Source organism: Martes martes (genome assembly GCF_963455335.1).
Source record: "Martes martes genome assembly, chromosome: 2".
Lineage (NCBI taxonomy): Eukaryota > Metazoa > Chordata > Mammalia > Carnivora > Mustelidae > Martes > Martes martes.
The window spans coordinates 90,273,558-90,295,010 of NC_137889.1; the positions used below are offsets into that span (position 1 = coordinate 90,273,558).

At 42.1% G+C, this 21,453-nt stretch overlaps 1 protein-coding gene across 2 annotated transcripts in view; it reads left to right on the top strand.

Moving 5' to 3' along the window:
* The window catches only part of HERC3 (HECT and RLD domain containing E3 ubiquitin protein ligase 3), a 117,829-nt gene that overhangs the window by 6,441 nt on the left and 89,935 nt on the right, over positions 1-21,453 (top strand). For both annotated transcript variants that reach the window (XM_080797465.1, XM_080797466.1), the window contains exon 3: positions 6,411-6,678. In XM_080797465.1, coding sequence (XP_080653591.1) covers positions 6,453-6,678 — 226 coding nt within the window. In that variant the 5' untranslated portion in view covers positions 6,411-6,452. The remainder of the gene's footprint in view (positions 1-6,410; positions 6,679-21,453) is intronic.

A 21,453-nucleotide genomic window follows, 5' to 3' on the forward strand; every position in this document is an offset into this window, starting at 1 on the left:
ATATCTTCCCCAAGGCTTCACGGCTAGCATGTGGTTAATTCAGGCTTGAACCTTAGTCCTTTTGACCCTTAAACCCTGCTGAGATTATCCTGAATCTTTTACCAAAAATAGATGAGGAGAAGGGCTGGGAAAAGTACCAGGTGTGACATAGAGGGAACAGAACGTCTTCCTTCCTTTTGCTTTGTGACCGGGAGATCAGACAGGAAAAGGAGGGGCTGGGACTGCAGTGGCTGGCGTAGGTGCCAAGCCCAAGTGCAGTCCCGGATTCTTCTGCAGCACTGCTCGTAACTGTGTGTTCTGGAAGGAGGGAGAAGATTCCACTCCTCCAGGAGCAAGGGAGAGACAGTGAGTGAGGAAAAATAGGTGGGAGGACCTGGGAGAGCAAAATGGCAAGTGATGAGGAACACTGCTGAAGCTAGACCTTAAATTCACGAACGCCAGTCGCTACTAGATTTGCGGGTTCTTCCAGAGTGTACTTTTAAGTGAAAGCGAGATTAACGGCTGGTCTCTGCACCGCCCTGAACTTCTTTCCTGAAGGCTAGATGATTTTAGTGCCTCCTGCTATAGTTTTGGCAGAGCTTCGTGATGACCTAGATCACATTTCTAATTAGGGTTTTTAATCCATTCATGGGAATACATTTTATTTGTGGTTCCTCGTTTGTTACTTCTCCTAGTAAGTAGTTGTTATTAGACTACTTGAAAATTCCATTACTGTAACTCAGGTGGGCAGGACTTTTGATGTTTTCTTGAACAACAGTTCTAGTTGTCTTTTTTGAATTAAATGGTAGTTAAATCAGGATGAGGCCCTACGTCGGGCGGCTTCCTCAGGCTTGCAGCTGGCCAAAGCACCGAGGGTTCAGCTGACTCTCAAGGACCGACTCATGCCAAACAAACTTACAAGAAGCTAATACATCCAGGATGCCAAATTGATAATGAGAAGTAGAATGCCAGGAAGACTGGGACACTTAGGTCAACTGGTCACGGTGTTCTTTCCCCGTAGTGGAAGCTGCCTTGGAAACCAAGTTATTTAAGGTTGCTTGTTAATCATGGAATCTACGTAGGGCAAGTGGCTGGGTGAATTTAATGACTAACGTTACGGAGTCCGATCTACCCACCTCCATTCTTGGGCAGTGATTACTTAGCATTTCACATGGCTTGACTGGTAATGGTACCCTTTCCCTCTGCTTGGTGCTGGAGACATTGGGAAGTTCTGACCCCTTGGCTGCTTCCTTATTTTCTAGGTTCCTTATTAGATGACATAATGGTCATGAGCATAGACTCTGGGCTTAAATCCTAACTCTGCCATTGCCTAGTTGTGTGAATTAGTCAAGACCCTTCATTCTCTTTTTCTTTTTCTTTACCTTTATCCTTTTTTTTTTTTTTTGGTTCCCCTTCTTTTCATTTATAAGTTAAACATGATAATAGTAGCACCTACCTCACAGAAGATGAAAGGAGTTAAAATCTGTGAAGCATAGAGCAAAAGTGCCAGACTCAGAGTCAGCTCAAATTAAGTCTTACCTACTGTTATTAATAATGCAATTATTAATATTATTGGTCAGGACTTTTTAAAATTTCAAATGACAGAAATCTAATTTGAACAAATCTTTTTGTCTTTAAATTTATTTATTTGATTGAGAGAGACACGGCTAGAGAGGGAACACAAGCAGGAGGAGTGGGAGAGGGAGAAGCAGGCTCCCCGCTGAGCAGGACCAGGACCCTGGGACCATGACCCTAGGTGAAGGCAGACGCCCAATGATGGGGCACCCAGGCGCCCCAATTTGAACAAAAACAAAAAAAGGAGATTCCACTATCTACCGCTGATTTTTGTTGTTTGTGGTACTTTCTACAAAGCCGCTGCAAACACTGAATTCGTGAGTACTGAGCTTCTCTAGAGATATGTGGTAAGTGAGGTTCCTACTAAGAGCCTCTGCTTAGTGGGTCCATGTATAACCTCATTTTGTGTGTGTCTTATGTGTATTTCTGTTCAGGCATGTAGGTTAATACATATATATATGATCAATTTGTATATAAGTGATCAATATTTATATATATATAAACATTTACAAATTATATATATATATATTTACAAATGATCAATTGTAGGCAATATTTCTTTATGACAAAACACTAGCCTAGAGAGTTTTTAGCATTTTTCAGATCCTTGGTAATGCAACGGTGTTTTCTTTGGCCCCCAGTCTGCCAGCAGTGCTGTCCGCCATGCACGCTGCTCATCTCATGAATCCCCAGATTCAGGTACTTTTCCATCTTCCCTGTGGCTTCCATGAGCTCTGTAGGTGTTACTGTAGCACTTTCCGCAGCCACTATGTGTATAGATCAGTGAATTCCTTCTTCCTTTCCTTAGATACATCCCACGCTTGATGGAGTATCATTGAACTCACAGCCGATAGCAGTGTCCCTCAGGCTTGAGGGAAGCTCATCTAACCCGTGTGTTTTCTCTCTGAGCTACAGCGTAGCCTTCTTGGATTTAGGAACACTGGGCAGCTCCAGTGCTGTGCTTGGGGGCATTCTAAATAGCAAAATCACCAAAAAATCTATAAAAATCTGAAAAGTGTGGCACTAAATAGATGGCAGAAAGACTATATCTTTACAGTATGAGAGTTGAAACGAGAAGGCAGAGTGTCCTCTTGTTTGACTTCGGCTGAGAACGTGCACCTGGCTGACTGAGATTTTTCTCCTCTCTGCCCCGATCTGAGAATGGTTGCGGAGATGCTCCAAGTTTTGCTCGTGGGTTACAAATATGTTGAGTGAGTAGGTAAATTGCGTGCTTGGAGTCCACGAATAATGAAGAAGAGCTGCAGCTTGGAAGAGGGAAGGGGGTGGTCTTGGCACCAGGCAAGGGGGGATCCCCCACTAAGGAACAGTACTGGGACTCGTTCTGTCTCTTGTGTTTGAAACTCTGGCTGGGAGAGTCGTAATGTCTCATAGGCATCCTCTTGTGGCAGGGGACAGAGCTTCCAGCAGCTTCCGTCATCCTTCAGAGGCAAATGGCAGTCTTCCTTCAGAGTTCCAGTGACTGTGATCCTATCCTTGAACCAATCACAATGGCTCAGGGGGCGTTCTCTTATTGGTTTGCTGTGGTCATGTCTTGTGGTTTACGGGTGGCCTTCTCTGGCTTGGTGGGGGTCATGTGTATGGCTTGTAGGGTTGTTTTTTTTTTTTTAAGATTTTATTTATTTATTTGAAAGAGAGAGAGAGATCACAAGTAGGCAGAGAGGCAGGCAGAGAGAGAGGGGGAAGCAGGCTCCCTGCTGAGCGGAGAGCCTGACGCGGGGCTCTATCCCAGGACCCTGAGACCATGACCGGGGCCGAAGGCAGAGGCCCAACCCACTGAGCCACCCAGGCACCCCTGGTTTTCAAAAAACATTTTATTTATTTATTTATTTGATGGAGAGCACGAACAAGCAGAGGGAGCAGCAGAGAGGGAGGGAGAAGCAGGGTTCCTGAGGAGCACACTCTGGGGCTCAATCCCAGGATCCCGGGATCATGACCCGAGCCAGCAGCAGCCACTTAACTGAGTGAGCCAGCCTCATGCCCCTGGAGTGGTGTTCTTTGATTGGCTTGGCCAATCTTATCCTTGTACCAGAGAGCAGTGAATTTTTTTAGTAGGTGAAGGGGGACTTGGATAAGAAAAAGCAGTTGATAACACCCTTGAGGAATATTTTTTAAACCTTTATTATTCAGAAAGATTGCATCACATTGAGTTGCAGCTTTCTTTTAGGTTAAGTGGTTTTCAGCCATGTGCCTTCCCCTGTTTTATTGATGAGTAGTGTTCCTTGTATGAATATACTACAATCTGTTTATCCAGCTTCCTGTTGATGGACATTTGGGTTTCTGCCATTTTTGTTTAGTATGAATAAAGCTGCTGTGAGCATTGTTTATAGATCTTCTTGCAGACATACAATCATAGCTTCTTGATGTCATATTTTTAGATGCACTTTTTGTCCTTGGCTGGTTAAGGGGATGGCTTAATGCTACAGCTGCCCAATCTCAGCCATTATCTCTTAATTCTGACTAGTTTCACTCTCAGAGGGGAACTTTATTTTCAACTTTGCAGGGCATCCTGTATTGTATCCTGATGACAGTTAGTCGTTCTGCAAGTAATTTTTGTGTCCTTGCCCCTGTAGGTGACCAGTAAATATGCTTGGGTAGCAGTGCAGCCCAGTGGATAAGACTGTGGACATTGGCATCAGGCCTAGATTCATAGCCTGGTTCTGGCGCCTTCTAGCTGTGTGACCTTGGGCATGCTTCTCAGTCTCTCTGAGGCTTGCTTTACCTGAAAATGAAGCTAAAAATAGTACTTATGGCACACGGTTGTTGTGAGGTTGAAATAATATAAAATGCTTATTAGCAGGATGCCTGGGTGGCTCAGTTGGTTAAGCGGCTGCCTTCAGCTCAGGTCATGATCCCAGCGTCTTGGGATGGAGTCCCACATCGGGCTCCTTGCTCAGCAGGGAGCCTGCTTCTCTCTCTGTCTCTGTCTGCCACTCTGTCTGCCTGTGCTCGTACTCTCTCTCTCTCTGACAAATAAATAAGTAAAATCTTTTAAAAAAATGCTTATTAGCACAGCGACTGTTGTGTAGTAAGCTCTATGATGCTGCTTATGTAATTTTTGGTAGGCGGGATAAGGTGAATTCATGAAACGTTAAAAATGATGAGAGAAGTTAGTTGGGAAAATTAAATTATGAAAAGATTATGTGATTTTGCTGCTCTTTTAACATGTATATCCTACCCCCTGCCCCAGCTTGTGTTTCATCTTGTGTCCCTTTGTAATTAACTCAAAGAATAACAGTTAAGCTGAATGTCCTTTTAGTTCGAGTCTAGGCAAGGAATAAAAATCTTGGGAAGAAACAGAACTTTGTGGTTAAGAAAGCATCTTGAGATTCAGTTTTATATTTTATTTTGAGTTTTCCATACCTTTCCTGAAAGCCTTAGGAGTTCAAAGAATAAATCAGATAGCATTACTATAGGTAGCCAAATAATATTCTCTTGTATGGAAGTGCCCCATTTTGTTGATCCATTCCTCAATTGATAGGTATTTGGGTTTATTCTTGCCTTTTGGTATTACGCGTAATGCTGCTATGAACACTTGTGTACTAGTTTTTTTTGATTTTTTTTAAAGATTTATTTGAGAGAGAGTGAAAAAGAGCATGAATGCACATGAGCATGAGGCAAGGGGAGCGGTAGAGGAACAAGCAGACTCCCTGCTGAGCAGGGAGCCTGACACTGGACTCAGTCTCAGGAACCTGAGATCATGACCTGAGCCAAAGTCAGACATTTTACTGACTGAACCACCCAGGTGCCCTTTATGTGCAAGTTCTTGTGTGGACATGTTTGCAATTCTCTTGGCTATATACCTAGGAATGAAATTGCCAGATCATATGGTAGCTATATATTTAGGCTTTTGACGAAGTGCCAGAATATTTTCCAAAGGACCAGCACATTTTTACGTTCCTCCCAGCAACCTAGAAGTCTCTGGTTTCTCCACATCTTCACCACATTTGTTATTATCTGTCCTTTTGATTATGGCCATTCTAGTGAGTGTGAACTGGTAGAGAGCAATGAGATTTTGGTTTTGTTTGAATTGAAAGGGAAGTATAAATTTCTAAAAGGTGGGGAAACTTTGGACTGGAGTCAGCAGCGATCAGCCAAAAGTTGATTGAGTAGCTGCTAAAGCAAAGAGGGCTGTTATACTGGGGTCCCTAATTAAGGGAGTTAAACTCTGGCTGAAGAGTTAAGATACAGAGAAAGTTTCCAATCAAGACAATACAGTAGTTATGTCAGAGGGATGCAGGCTAACTGTGGCTGGAATGACCCCTATAGGCTTTTAGGTAGGAAGTGAAGCTTGACTCAGAGCCAGAAGGATGAATGAGAAGAAACAACAGAGAAGATAACATTTTTTTCTTCATTTTTTGTTTTTGTTTCAAGTGGTGAATTATTACTATCCAAGCTAACCTAAAGGAGTTGATTAGTTCAAAAAATTTCAAAATGTGAAATAAGCAGAAAACTCAAAAGGGGCACGGTGAAACGACAAGATGAAGTTAGTAGGGTAATTTCCAGACTGTTATTGCCGTAATGGTTTGCAAATATTGTTTTAGCGAGTCTCCTGTACTCGGAGTTTCTTATCAGCGATCTAAAAGTCACATTCTGTCTGTGTTCACTATTCATTTATACAAACAAAATTTCTTTAGAAATTTTTTTTAAAACTCCTCCTGAAACACAAAAATAGCATCATTACTGTAAATATTTTCAATGATATTAATATGTATTATTTTGAGATGTAAGGTATCTGAAGAGTATTAAGAGGAGTGTTGTTTTTTAAAAATTGATTATATTTATTACTTAAAAGTGATTTTCTCTGACCTGTTTTTTTCTTTAACCTTTTTTTACAGAACTCTCTTCTAGGCTACATGACTCCCTGAAGGATCAGAACAATGTTATGTTGGGGATATTGGTCTCTGGGCCAACCTGGGATCAGTACCAACCTGCAAGGGATTGTGGCCGAGCCACAGGTGTGTGGATTCATATCCGATAGAAGCGTCAAGGAAGTGGCCTGTGGAGGAAACCACTCGGTGTTCCTGCTGGAGGATGGGGAAGTTTACACCTGCGGTTTGAACACCAAGGGGCAGCTGGGCCACGAGAGGGAAGGAAATAAGCCAGGTGAGCACACCTCGTCCACCTCCATGATTGGTGAGAAAGGCTGAGGAAAGGGGGAGAGCGGGTTGAAGATCACCTACCGAGTAGAAGATTACCTGCACTTCCCTGGTGCAGGGATCCCTTACTGTTCGGAACTTTTGTGTTCAAATCAAGTCTTTTTGTGAGATATCCTTTTTTGTCTTATAGATGACGTATGTAATATCATTGGCCAGGGGAGGGAGGTTGATGAGTTAGTTCAGAGTTAGAGAAGGATTTTCTCAGTAACCGAATGCTGAGACAGTATGATCATTTTGTGGATTTGTAACCCTCACACAGTCAACATCAGAAACGTTTTCCCTGATTGCGTGTTCACTCACCAGTTTTTGGCGAACACTTTCGTGTAGCCTTGTGGGATGAGCACTGGGCTGGGTATGAAGAGATAGGTGAATGGGAGGTGGTGATGGTGTGGCTCTAGGAATCCCCGTGGAAGGATGTGTGAGGTAAGTTGAAGACTATGCTGGAAGGAGCCGGGGAGCAGGACCCATTCTGCCTTCAGGGGTCAAGTAAGAGGCACAGTAGGACTTCAGCAAGTGTGTGTGTATGTGTGCGTTTGGCAGGAACACCCAGTTATTGCACACACCTGAACATACCCTGTGACTTTTTTTTTTTTAAAGGCATAGCTGTCAAGGTGCCATCCTCGTTGAGGGAATGTTGAATAGCGTGGCAAGACTGGTGATGGAAGGTGAAAGGGGCTGTACATATAGGGGCTGTCCGGTGATTTCAGTTTATTTTCTTCCCGCTTTTTCTGTGTGAGTTTGACCTTCAGTATAGATGTAGCAAGAATTTATGAGGTACTTTCTCAGTCTTGGATTTTGGAAGGGGTGGTGATGATGTTTAAATGGGTCTCCCTTTTAAAGAGAGAAATGATAAGGAAGTGTGTTCAGTTGTGGCCATGTTGTGTTTTTTACACTAATGTGGGTGTGTGTCATCTTGTTGTTACTTGTTATCTTTTTTATTCAATCCAAATCAAGTGAAGGTATAGAAGCTTCATTAAAGAACAGCCTTGATTTTTTTTTTTTTTCTAGATAATTTTACTCTTTCTTGTTTGTCAGGAGGGTTAGTTTGGCATCAGGATGAACTAAAATTTTTTCACGTTTTTTTTTTTTTCTAGATAATTTTACCTTTCTTGTTTATCTAGGAAGGTCAGTTTGGCATCAGGATGAGCTCAGTTTTTTCCATGACACATTGTCTCTCTCCTTTCTCATATTTATTCCCTCCCATAGCAAGTGGCTGTGCTCACCTGCCCAAATGTCAGTATTAATAAATTAATAATTTGGCCATTGGATAAAGGGCTGTAGGGATTTTTTTTTTTAAAGATTTTATTTATTTATTTGACGGAGTGAGAGCCAGAGCCAGAGAGGGAACACAAGTGGGGAGAGTGAGAGAGGGAGAAGCAGGTTCCTTGCTGAGCAGGGAGCCTGATGCAGGGCTCCATCCCAGGACCTTGGGATCACGACCTGAGCCGAAGGCAGACGCTTAACGACTGAGCCACTTGGGCACTCCCGGAGGGCTAATCTTAAGCAAAATTATGAAGTATGTGAAGTATGATTTGTGGGCTTCTTCCCCATTCTTTGCCTCAAGTTTCCCTCATTGGAGCCCTCCCTAAGACATCCCATCAGGCCTACTCACCTGGAGCAAATCTCAGTGTTCTGTCAGGGCTTTATGGGCCCTGGGCTCTTAGGATTTCAAGGAAGGAGTTTGTAGCATGGGCCGTATGGTTGTACACCTTTATATGTACCATGTACCTGATACTACTGGTTTTCAAATGTTAGTAGATTCTGTTATTCATTAAAATAAAAATTCGATAATGGTGCTGCCAATTCCTAATTGAATTAATAATTCCTATCCATTATGTGTTTTACCAATGAACATAAAAGTATAATATGTGGGAAAATTTTTTGATTTTTAAAAATGTTTTTCTTTTTCTCGTGTGAGTTTTCTATTAAAACTCACACGAAGTTCCTATTCTTGCTCTTTCCCCAAGTGAGAGCCAGAATCTAACCATTAATGCCTGGAGAGGGATTAATGGCAAGTCACAGTCCAACAGCTCACTTCTTCCTGTGGGAATGCGAACGTTCAGCCAGGACTTAGAGGCATTTAAGGCCCATTTCGTACCAGTGATCCTCGAAGGGTTTGTCTTCACCATGGCCAGCCTCGGAGGGAGGATTTTGGGGACCAGGAGGAGATCTTTCCAGGACTGCAGAGATGACGCAGTTAGGGTGGACTCTGGAGTCAGGCAAAGCTGGTGTAGGTGTTACCATCTCTGACTGCGTTTCTGAGCTCAGTTCCCTTTCCCGTAAAAGGAGACTCCCTGTTGTAATGTAGCTCTTGACGCAGTAGATTCAAATGGCAAAGACGACTCAGCAAAGCTACCAGTGGCCTGTGAAGCCTGCCCTGCTCCCCCCTCCTGTCTGTCTGCTCTGTGACTCTGCCCTCTGTGGCGGCCTCCCCCACCCCACCTTTGTCTTAGAACCTGGGGTGAGAGGATGCGACCTGGGGTGGCTAGAAAGGAAACAAAAAGCTTGCAGTCCAATGATCGCAAGGACCCGTGGGAGGCACCATGGTGAACGCATCTCAGTGCAATGCGACATTGTTCCAGAGGAGCCTCCTGACAGCTCCGTGGAGCTAGCGGTGGGTGGTCTGTGGGCTCTGGGAGTGAGTGAGCAGGAGCAGTCCCTGCTCTTGCCTGCACACTGGGTCAGGCCAATGCCTGAGCCTGCAGCCGCTCCCTGTAGGCAAGGCTGAGTGATTGCAAGAGACTTGAGCTAGAGGTGCGTGGAGAAGGCTTTTGGATTCAGCCACAGAATCCAGCCCATGCTTGTAATCTAAATTTGTAATAAGCAAGGACCTAGTGTAAATTACAGTAGATTCCAGAAACTTCTGTTGTTGGTTAAGCTTGTCTGTTAATTATAAACTCCATAGCAGCTGTGGAATAGTTCCTCTTTGAATGGAAAGATTATGTGGGTGGGCACCTCCCTCTCTTTTAACTTTTTTTCATTGGTAGGTGTGTTCTAAATTGGGGACTGTTTGGGTTTATTTTTAATGACTGGAAAAAAGAGAATGAGCTTGTTTTCTCCATGTGTTTATTGAGAACTGTGACCTGGAGAGCCACTAGGCAGAGAAGGGGAAGTCAGTGACAGACCCTTTTTCAGGCAGCCACTGCTGGCCCCCGCCCGCAGAAATGCTACCCCCAAGGAACCTCCATGCTGTTTGGGGAGGGAACTTGATAGAAGACCACTTTCTCAGGACACTTCTGGGGACAGTGGGCGGGTTTGTGATTTCAATTCCACACCATTGCCCAGACCAAAGGACTTTGTAGGGTGAAGGATTAAAGAGAGTGAGGGGGAAGGAAAGGTGGAAGAAGATGGGGTAGGGGACGCACCGGGATGACGGGATGAGACTCTTCTGTCAGAACATGTTCCTTGAGGGGTGCCTGGGTGGCTTAGTTGTTAAGCGTCTGCCTTGGGCTCAGGTCATGATCCCAGGGTCCTAGGATCAGGCCCCACATCAAGCCCCCACATCGGGCTCCCTGCTCGGTGGGAAGCCTGCGTCTCCCTCCCTGTGTCTCTCTGTGTTGGATAAATAAATTAAATCTTTAAAAAAAAAAAAAAAAAGAACATGCGTCTTGAGTCTGTCCTGCTGGTGGATCAGCTTGTACACACTGTCTCTAACTGGCATGGTTGCAAGGGACACAAACTCTTTTTGAGGAGGAATCCTATACCTGTGACATAGCAGTGGTCTAAAGCACTCCACAGTGATTTTAAAGGGTTTCTTTTTTTTTCTCCTTGAGAACATGTAATAGTTACCTATTGCTTTTGCTGTTCCTGAGGCTACTGTGCTTTTCTTGTCGTCTCATTTCTCTTACTTCTTAGTACCTATGTGACCAACTTCTTGTGTGTCTCCGTGTGTGATGGAGAGAGGGCATTTCAAGGACACAGCAAATCCTGAAACTCCTGGATATGAAGGTCGGAGATTTTCCCAGTGCGTTGGGCAGCCCTGGCTTCTAGCTTAGCTGTCTCTGTGACGCATTCATTTGTGCTTTGGCCAAAGGCAAAGAGCCCTGTGATTCCCAGAAGCATTTTTTATGGGCAGAATTTCAACGTCCCATCTAAACTCAATGTCCCACTTAAAAAAAAAACAAAAACAAAAACCAGTTGGATTATAACTGTTCTCTATGTTCTGTATGACTTTTCTCTCCCTCATTCTCCGCATCACATTGTGATTATCAACCTTACCTCTCCTCCCAAATCAGGGATAGTTTCAGTGATGAGGGCATTGTGGGATTATTACTCATTTCTTCATGTTTTTGCCCATGAATTCATCTCCTAATTTCTGACAATATAGAGTCACAGAATTACATTATAGGAAGACTTGTGTGCCTCCCCTTCTTTTAAATTTTTCATTTTTCCCCCTTCTTAAGAAAGCAAGCAAAACATGAGTTTATTCCCCCCCAAATTATGATATTTTTGTAAGTAAAGTGACTAAACTATAACTGAATATTAAGCACATCTTGAAATATTTTTTGAACTAAAATAGAAACTGGTTGCCCGTAGGAGGAAAATTCAAGAATTTTACCTTTGTTTACCCTGCTTCTCTTATTCCCACCCAGCCACATTGTCAGCACTGTATTCTTCAGCCAAACCCACAGGTCTCCTCTCCCCATGCATACTCAGATTTTTCATACTGGGATTTTAGCTTCAGCTAATCCTTATGTTATTCGGGATATCTGCATTTATGTAAACCTCTTCCAACCTTTCTTTCTGTTTTGAGTAGGCAAGAACTGTGGTAGGTGCAATTATTTCATCTAACTTCACGATGTTAAATTTTTCAAATTCTGCATTGACATTCTGGGAAGCCTTTTCATAGGAAACCTCAAAGGTAACCATTTATAAGCAGACTTTAACATTTCTGTGCAACCGGGTTTGATTCCTGTCTTTGATTGGTTCCTTTTACTTCCTTGCAGGGAATTTAATCCAATTCACATTCACATTTTGTATTCAACCTAAGCATTTCCATAATGCCCGTTCCCATATGTAACAGCTCTCCCGCTGTTTGATAAATGAGGTTTATAAAGCGGAATATCTCAAAAGCGTCAATTCCCAGAGCTGTGGTTGCTGCTAACCCTGGTAGAAGTAACACTTTCAACTGGCTTATCAAGTTCCTCTCGGGCAGCTGAAGGACGTGGTAGCTCAGTCATGTTAATCAGCTTTTGCGGAAAAGCAAACTAGCCGACCTGAAAGGAAAGGGAAGCCATCCTGTAATGACGTCCCATTACTGAAGTGCCTGCTTCTTCAGGCATGGCTCAGAAATAAAAGGCAGAAGGTGCCATAGGAAATGTTCCCATCCCTTTCTGTCCTGTTAGGAACCCCATCCCTTTCTCATTAGGGGTGGCAGGTGGTCCAGGAGGCTGCGAAAACTTTTCTGATGATGATGATGACGATGGCGGTGGGAGTAATCAAACCCTATGGGATGTGGTGACTTCCTTTTAGCTGAGTGGACGGCTTTCTAGTTCAGAGGCCTGGAGCTCAGGAGCCAATGTCATTCAATAATTTTATTTTCTGGGGTGGGTCATCAAAATTTACTTTTTCCTGTCTGTACTCAGCCTACTTTTTCTTTCTCTCTCTCTTTTTTTTTTGTCAGCCTACTTTCTTTAAAGATACCTGAAAGTTTTAGAAAGTACGTACTTATTAATGAGCATGTTCTTTATTTTTTAAGATTTTTAAAATTTTATTTGTTTGACAGAGCGTGAGCACACAAGCAGGGGGAGCAGAAGGTGGAGGGAGAAGCAGGTTCCTCGCCGAGCAGGGAGGCTGATGGGGGTCTCTATCCCAGGACCCTGGGATCATGACCTGAGCCCCAAGGCAGCTGCTTAACCGACTGAGCCACCCGGGCACCTGGGCATGTTCTTTAATGTGAGGTGTTATTTGTGACTTTTAAAAAATTGCAGTGTTACTTTTAACTAACAGTGGTTTGCATTGTGATAAATGAGATTGAGTTCATTTGTTAATTTAGAAGTGGTTAACTATAGGTATTATAATCTCTCTTCCTCTGGATGGGCTTGACATTTTTAAGCTGATTAATCCTCGTTATAGTTCTATAAAGTAGGTCAGTATTATATCATCCCAGGTATAGCAAAGGAGAACAGGAAAGGGAGTTGAGTTTCAGTTTTGCTTGGGTGCTGACAGTTTGGTTTTAGTAATCGTAGAATTTTGCTGGCTGCTTGGAAGAAAACAATAGAATTTTATTCTTAAACTGTTTCTCTTGTTTACTTTTAATCTCCCCTCATTCCTTACAAAAGAAACAAAAGGGTATAAACTGGGCTGCCAAGAAGCTTGTGTACTTGCATTTACTGGTTAAATGCCAGATATACTCAGGGTGTTTTGATTAAAGGTATAGAGAAACAATTAATTCCCTTTTCATTTTTAACACTATCAGGTGACTGCCAGCCAGTTCTTCTATGCTCTTTTGACTGCCAGATATCTGGGGGAAAAACACACATGATCATTCATATCTCAGGCTGATATATTTTATTTTGCCTTGCAATTTGCCTCTTGTTCTTTGTTCCTTTATTTCCTTGAATTACTTCTTATCATTCAGTCATTGATTCAGCAGATATTTACTGAGTGACTAGACTACTAGGTTCCTCATTTGTTGCCGTTACTGTCAGAACACACTGCCTTTTATTTAATTATTTATCTATCTATCTATTTATTTAAGAACACACTGCATTTAGTGTGGATCCTACCCTTTACAGGCTAGGTGGGGATGTAAAATGTGTTCCTCTTGTTCCTGTAAAGATTACATGATCCTGTTCACTGTGTGTGGAGCAAGTGACCAGGGTCCTAAGTGTGTCCAAATGGGAGTTGTAGTGAAGAGTCAGGTCTGAGTCAGGTCACCAACAGTGCTACGTTCACATTTCTCATGGATGCCATCTTTTACAACCACGCACATACAAAGTTCAAGTTTATCTTAGGTTTGTGAGCTTGTGGGAGGAGGGAAATCTAGCCATCGGAGAAGGGGCAGTTTTCAGAATGGTGTCATTCTCCAGGGATTTTCCATGACGTTAGTGGGTAAGTCCAGCCTTTGCTTCTAAATTTTTGTGTTGCAATAACAATTTTGTCATTTTGATGATCTCTGGTATACCTTGGTGGTCTGTGAGCTTGATGGGTCTAGGATAGGTAGAGTGTTTTTGGGAAATTTATCAGTCTGGATGGTATATGTTTATTTAGCTGGTATTTTACAGTTCTTCAGGAGCTACTGGAATCTGAGTAAATACCCTTTCATAGCATGTAATGTTGACGTCTTTGGTAATTCTCCAGCAGATACACTGTCTCCTGTCCTTGCGGATTTTGGATTAGTTTTTCACTTGTTTTAAGACATGTTTTGCAATTTCTTTATAATTATTAGATGACTCATAGCAGTTGAAATTGTTATTGTGAGTGATTTTAATTTGGAGTGTTAGCTAATTATGGGAGGCAGTCTAATGAGTAAGAGCATGGACTCTGGAGCCAGACTTTAATATTGTAAGCCTGGCTTTGCCAGTCACTGGTTGTGTGATTCTGGGAAAGTTGCTTAACGTCTCTGTGTCCCGGTTTTCTTAGTCATAAAACATGGATAATAATATCCAGGTGCCCTGGACTTGTGTATTTCTTAAGAGTATCTTAAGGATTTAATAAGTTTATCTCAGGTGTTTGAAATAGTGCCTGGCCTAAAGTTAGGACTCACGTGCTCTCAGTAGTTGTAGTAGTTTGTGGTAACATCTTTCCCTACAATGTTTTTGATCTTATTATTCTAGCATATTAAGTTAATAAATTCATTACACATATATACCTAAAAACGAGTACTTTGATTACTTTTTTAGTAATCACTATAGGATTTGATGAATGGTCTATGCATACAGGGGAGGAAGATGCTATAAACCACGTCATTAAGAGAAGCTACACACATTATGCTAATTTTTGTATTTTGAGTTTTAAAGGATAGTCTTTATTTTCAACTTTTTGGGGTCTTTTACTGTATTGGTCCCAAGAAAAATACCTTGCATATATATTGGGCACTGTGTAAAAATGGGTTATCCACATATGGACATACATACATACATACATGTTCTCTTTATCCCATGGTTAACATTGCCGCCGGCATTCTGGTCCAAAATTGCAAAGGGAAGCGAAGTGAATTAGGCCACTGTGGACATTGCAGTACACTAAGGCTTACTGTGTGATGCACCTAGAGGGCTAGAAGTGGTTTGACAACAGCTAGCCGGGTGATTTGATCTTGCCACAGTTCCGGAAAATAGGGTGCAACCGATTTATGCTGAGCCCACCTGAATTCTGTGTGTGATCACTTTAGGCTTCTTGTTCGCATTGATGGAGGTAGATCTTTGAGCAGGGATCCAAATGACCTGAAAGAAGGTAAGTGGTTTTCCTTTCTGCATTCTGCAATTGCCTAAGAAGAAATTGCTTTGGAGTCTGAACCTGTCTGACCCTGGCTTTTTTTTTTTTTTTTTAATGGGCCTGTGTGTATGGCCAGGATGCTTTCAGCTGCAAGTAACAGAATACTAAGCTACATTTCTGCAGGAACAATGAATAAAACGTAGGCTCTCTTTATAGAAAGTTCCAGGATTGGTGAAATCAACACAAGGACACCGTTGGGCTTGCAGGCACCTGCTGTCTTTTTGCTCTGCCATTTTCAGTCTGTTTTCCTTCTTTCTTGGGCTCTTCCCTTCCTGGTCATTAGGTGACTGCTGCAGTTCCAGGCATCACATTCTCACACAGCTGTATTCAAAGGCAGACGGGAAGGGGAGTTTTCTTTTGTGTCACCCTTCAAAAATGGGGAAAACCTTGCCTAGGAACCCCCTTGCGTACACCCTCCTTTGTCTCATGGGCCCGGCCTGGGGTACCGGCCTACCATAGACCAGTGACTGGTGTGCCTGAGTCAGTGAAATAGGAACTATCAGTTTGACATAGTCAAGTGTCATCTCCTAGGACTGGGGAGGAGCCCAGCAACCCTAAAGGTTCTAGTAAAAGGAGAAAGTGGGTGATAGCTAATGGCTAAGCAACAACACACAGCATCTTCCACAAGGCCGATTTCATATTGTGTGCAATCTAGGCTCTTTGACACCTTAAAGTGGAATCATGGCATCTTCCTTTTGCTCATATTCTCATCTGTAGTTCCTTTTATGAAATCAACAGCAACACCTTAACATTGGCCTCGAACAAAACTGATGGCTGTCATTATGAGGCAATGCTTTGGTGGTGTTTAGTATATATGACATGGAATTGTGTATTTCTTTTTTTTTTTTTAAGATTTTATTTATTTGTTTGACAGAGAGAGATCACAAGCAGGGAGAGAGGCAGGCAGAGAGAGAGGAGGAAGCAGGCTCCCCGCTGAGCAGAGAGCCTGATGCGGGGCTCAATCCCAGGACCCTGGGATCATGACCTGAGCCGAAGGCAGAGGCTTAACCCACTGAGCCACCCAGGTGTCCCGGAATTGCGTATTTCTTAAGAGTATCTTAGTTTTGTATTAAGTGCTAAGCCCAGCATGGTAGGTACATAGGGTAGGAAACGTGTTTAATAAATACAGGTCTCATAGGTTTTACTATTTTGTTATGTTGCTGTGTTCTGTATGGATTCTGGGAGATTTCTGGGGTTAGGTCAGTAAAGATCAGAATGATCTTTATTTAAAGAAGATCACAGAATTTTAAGGATGGAGGATAAAAGAGTGACTTGAATGATCAATAATTCCATTTATGAGGCTTCACAGAACTAACATTGGATTTAGTATCACACAGCAGAACTTCTCTAAAGGGAGCTACAATAGACTCGGCTACTTCAGCTCAGTAAAATTTATCAGTTTAACCCTTTTTTTTTTTTTAGTTTAACCCATTTTTTTTTTTTAAAGATTGTTATTTATTTGTGAGAGAGAGAGAGGAAACACGCAGGGGGAGGGGCAGAGGGAGAAGCAGGCTCCCCACAGGGAGCCTGATCCCATGATGCAGGACTCCATCCCTGGACCCTGGGATCATGACCTGAGCTGAAGGGAGAAGGTTATAACCAACTGAGTCACCCAGGTGCCCCCAGTTTAACCCATTTTTAGAAAGACTGCCAAGATCATGAGTGTCCTGAGAGCAGTGCCTTTAGCAAGTAGTATCATCTGGGCCATGAATCAGGCATTCGTCAACCTAATTTAAAATCATGAAGTAATGCAAACACTAAAGTATACCCTTTCCCATACCTCCCAGCCCTTACCACCACACCTTACCCCAGGGGGTATAGGTACATTCCCAGGTGACTGTGAATATCCATTTGTTAATAGGATTGATACAAATACTTTCCAGTGACAGGTTTTTGTTTTTGTTTTTAAACCAGAATGTGTAGGTATGAGTTTATGTATATGGAAGGGTGGATGGATGGGAGTGGAATATTGTAGTGATGCAGAGTTATGCTCCTTGCCAATTCTCTAGCTCACTGATGTGGTTTAAGATTTTTTGGGTCTGATTTAGAGCCTGCATTTATCCCCAAGTGCTTTATCAGCAAGGGTCTGCTTTGCCAATATGTTGTTTTTTGGATGCCATCATTAGCCTGTTGTATGGAAAGTTTAATTTTCTTTCTTGTGATATTTTTCTCCGTTGATACTCTATCAGCTATTGAAATGAAAACATTTGCAGTGGACTCAAACTTTCAGAGGAATATGATTTACTTCATTAAAATTTGAGAGTGAGAACTTTCCATGAGATCTAGTCACAATAGCATCTCAGCTGTCAACTATTTGGGGAGTTATACATGTTGCTATAGGAAGAGAGTTATAAGGCTCTTTTTTTCCCCCTTAAGGTGACTACACTAATAGTGACTGTATTTCTTGTACTGTACTTTTCATCGCCGTGACTTATTCATTCTGTAACTGGAAGCCTATACTGCCTACTCCCCTTCTCCCATTTTGCCCACCATCCCCACCCCCCTTCCCTCTGGCAACCACCAGTTCTCTGTATTTACGGATCTGTTTCTGTTTGTTTTTTTTTTCTTGTTTATTCATTTGTTTTTTAGATTCTACATATAAATGAAATCATAGGGTATTTGTCTTTCTCTGAATTATTTCACTTAGTACAATACCCTCTAGGTCCATCCATGTTGTCATAAATGGCAAGATCTCATTCTTATGGCTGAGTAATATTTTACTATATGTGTATACACCACATCTTCTTTATCCATGTATCTATCGATGGACACTTGGGGTGCTTTCACATCTTGGCTATTATAAATAATGTTATAGGACACAAAGGGGAGCATATGGCTTTTCTAATTAGTGTTCTTGCTTTCTTTGGGTAAATGCCCACTAGTGAAATGAGTGAAATTTTTGTTTTTAATTTTTTTGAGGTGCCTCCGTACCATTTTCCATAGCGGCTGCACCAATTTCAGGCTTTTATTTTTTTTTAAACCTCTTTTCAAAGTCATATTAATGAGAGCTTGCAGAAAATTCTTAACCATTTAAAGAACCTGTTTCCCACTTGGGATGGATTTGTGGTTAATGTCCTTTATCACGTGAGAAGACTTTTTCACTGATCCGTTGAATTGGCCTAGTGTTGTATGGATAGTGCTGATCATGGTTGAATAGCTTGAGCTGAATGAGACGGCAAGTTCTCCATTCTGCCTCTACGCAGAGGCTACGGGGCATAAAAATCAAAGTAGCAGGAGAGCGTGGGGCTCATTATGGCCTTAGACACAACTTCCCTGGTTTCTTTTAAGGAGTCGTGGGCTGCTTGCTGATGGGCCCCCGTAGGTCTGCTCCAGCCCAGCTGGAAGTAAGAATATTGGCCACCAGGAGAAGAGAAAGGAAAGATAGGAAAAGTGGAGCTCGCTGTCATGCTGAGCTCAGCAGGAGGCACAAGTGAACCCTCTTTTTCTTCACCTGGAGGAAAGAATGCTGAGGTAATTATGGAATGTTTTTGTTTGTTTACTGTGGGGTGGCACATGGTAGAGGTGCCCCAAACCGGCTAGTCATTTCATGGGGAGTTGGAAGTTCTTGTGTGGTGTCATTATGAGTGTTAGCCCATGCTTTTCTCATCTTTCTGCTCTTTGTTCTTCATTGAAGATCATTTCTGAAGCACAGAAGCTTTGGTGAATGTATTTAGTATTTCCACATGGAGACATTAGTGGTGAACAGTCTATGAATATACATTTTCTGGCTATTTTGTGCTGTCCTTTTGGTCACTGCATATAATTCAGATCGACTGGATGCCTCTCTCTTTACATTCTAGCTTGTCATAAAGCATTGGCTGCCTTCTTATATGGAAGAGGACTCATCTATAGGCTTTGTAAAGCTTTCACAAATAGCTACTTTTTATATTTCTAAACTGACATAAGGTGATTAGGAGTAGGAAGGGGTGGGCCAGGCCCCAGAGAGTAATAAGTGATATTTCTTTTTCCCCCACTGTTCTGTCTTTCTATGTCTCTGTCTCTGTCTCTCTGTCTCTTTCTCTCTCTCTCTCTCACACACACACACACACACACACGTGCATCAGGAGCATAGACTGAAGCGGGGGAGGGTGCCAGTACACTTCACCTGGGATGGGCAGGACCATTGGACCCATAGAATTTCTTTCTCTTGTCATTGTATGAGCTCAAGAAAAAACCAAACTCCTAGTCCATTTCTTCATTGCCCATCCTTTTGGTAAATCACTTTATGAATTAGCATTTACCAGCCTTGATTAGATGTTTAGGGTCAGAAAAACACTATTTCAGATTTGTCCACAGTTTAAATGTGCCATTGACTTTGGCAGTGTTTCTGTTAAACAGAGCTGTCTAGAGACCTTCTTAGGACTGACCCTCAAGTGTCAGTGTTGGGGGTGGTGGTGGTATCAGGCTTCAGTGCATGTGGATGAAACCAACCAGTGAAAGCTCTGGGACAGGAAAGACTGGAGGGAGCCCAAGACTCAAATGAATTCTTCTCAGTTCTAGTTTAAGTGCCTCCTCTCTGTCCCTAGCCCTGGACTGGTTGTCATCATGACCAGACCAGAGCCACAAATCTAGAAGAAGCAATCGGTCGTCCTTCGCTTCTGTTGTTCCTCTTCCCTTATGGAATTCTTGACTTGGAATTTTGTATGTCTCAGTCTTGTTTAATTTGCATGTTTATATTAAGGATGAGGGCACTTTACACTTTTATGCAGAATTTATTTTTGGTCAAGATTGCGTGGTTGCCCAGGTGAGTCGGGCATATGATACCAGAGCATTTCAGTGGGAAAGGATAGTTTACTAAATAAGTGGTGTTGTTATAGTTGGCTGTTTATCTGCAAATAGACCTAGACCCCCTAGCTCCTTCCTTAGTCAAAAGTAACTTCTAGATGTATGAAGGACGTAAATGTAAAAAGTAAAACTATGAAAATGATAGACAAAAATTAGGGGGATGTGTTTAGAATTGGGGGTTCTAAAGTGAGACAGGTGTTCCAGAAACCATAAAGGAAATGATTGACAGATTTGCATGAAATTAAATTTTTTTTCTGTGATATAAGGCATTCATGAACAAAACCAAAAGGTGAATCTAGACTGGGAGTAATCATGCCACGAATTGCCAGATAAAAGTTTCATATCTCAAATATAACAGAGCATCTTCAAGTTGTTAAGAAAAAGATAAGCGACCCTGTCATAAAATGGACATTTTACAGAGAAGCATTTACAAATAGCCAATGAATAGATGCAGATATGTTCAGGGAAATGAAGATTAAAATGAGATACCATTTTTTTCATCCATATGATTGGCAAAAAATTTCAGAGAGTAATATCCACTGCTCACCAGTATTGGAAAATGGGTGCTATCCTGTGCCAGTTGAGAGAGTGTGGGCTGCTGCAGTCTTTTTGTAAATCAGCTCCCTGTGTTTAGTAAAATTTAAAATGGTTATACCTTTTGAATAAGCAGTTCTATTTTTAAGCTTCCTTACACAAATAAAAATGCTAATCTGTAGCAGAAGGAACTATTTCTAAGGATGCTTACTGCAGCAGTCTCTCAGCGGCAGAGTAATGGAAACGGCTTTCTCATACTCGAGGGAAGAGGTTGAAGAAATATAATGGACAGTCACAAGTTCAAGCTTTAGGTGCCGTCTTTATACCGTTGACCCACAGACCCACAAATTATTTCCAGCCTCATTTTCACCAAATTCCAGACTTGGTGTCCATTTAAGTCTCCCCTTGGATATGTAATTGGCATCTTAAATTTAACAGATCCCAAAGTCAAACCTGATTTTTCCCCTCAAACCTGTTCCCCACCTTACTTTCTCAGTTTTTGTAAATAGCAGTTCCAGCTGTCAGGTCAAAAACCTTGAAGCCATCCCTGAACCCACCTCCCTCACTTCACTATCCTGTGAATTTCTCCCCCTGCCCTACCAACCCAGCACCTCCTGTTACCCTTCCCCACTTTACTTTTCTTCACAGTGTAGGCCTATCTCATGTACTGCTTTCTCTCGGTCTTGTCTCTCTCTTATATTTGTTTAAGCTTCATGAGGATCGAGGCTGTTTTTTGTCTCCCAACACCTAGAATAGTGTCTGGCATCTGTAAGTGCAGCCTTCAGTAATTATTTCTTGAATAAATGAGTGATTATATTGTAGAAAGAAATAAATTGCTAATTAAGGAATATAAAATCCCTTTTTGTACAAGTGAAATCAAGCCAAATAAGTCAGAGAAAGACAAATGCTGTATAAGCTCTTATGTGTATATCCAAAAAAAAAAAAAAAAGAGAGAGAGAGAGAAAGA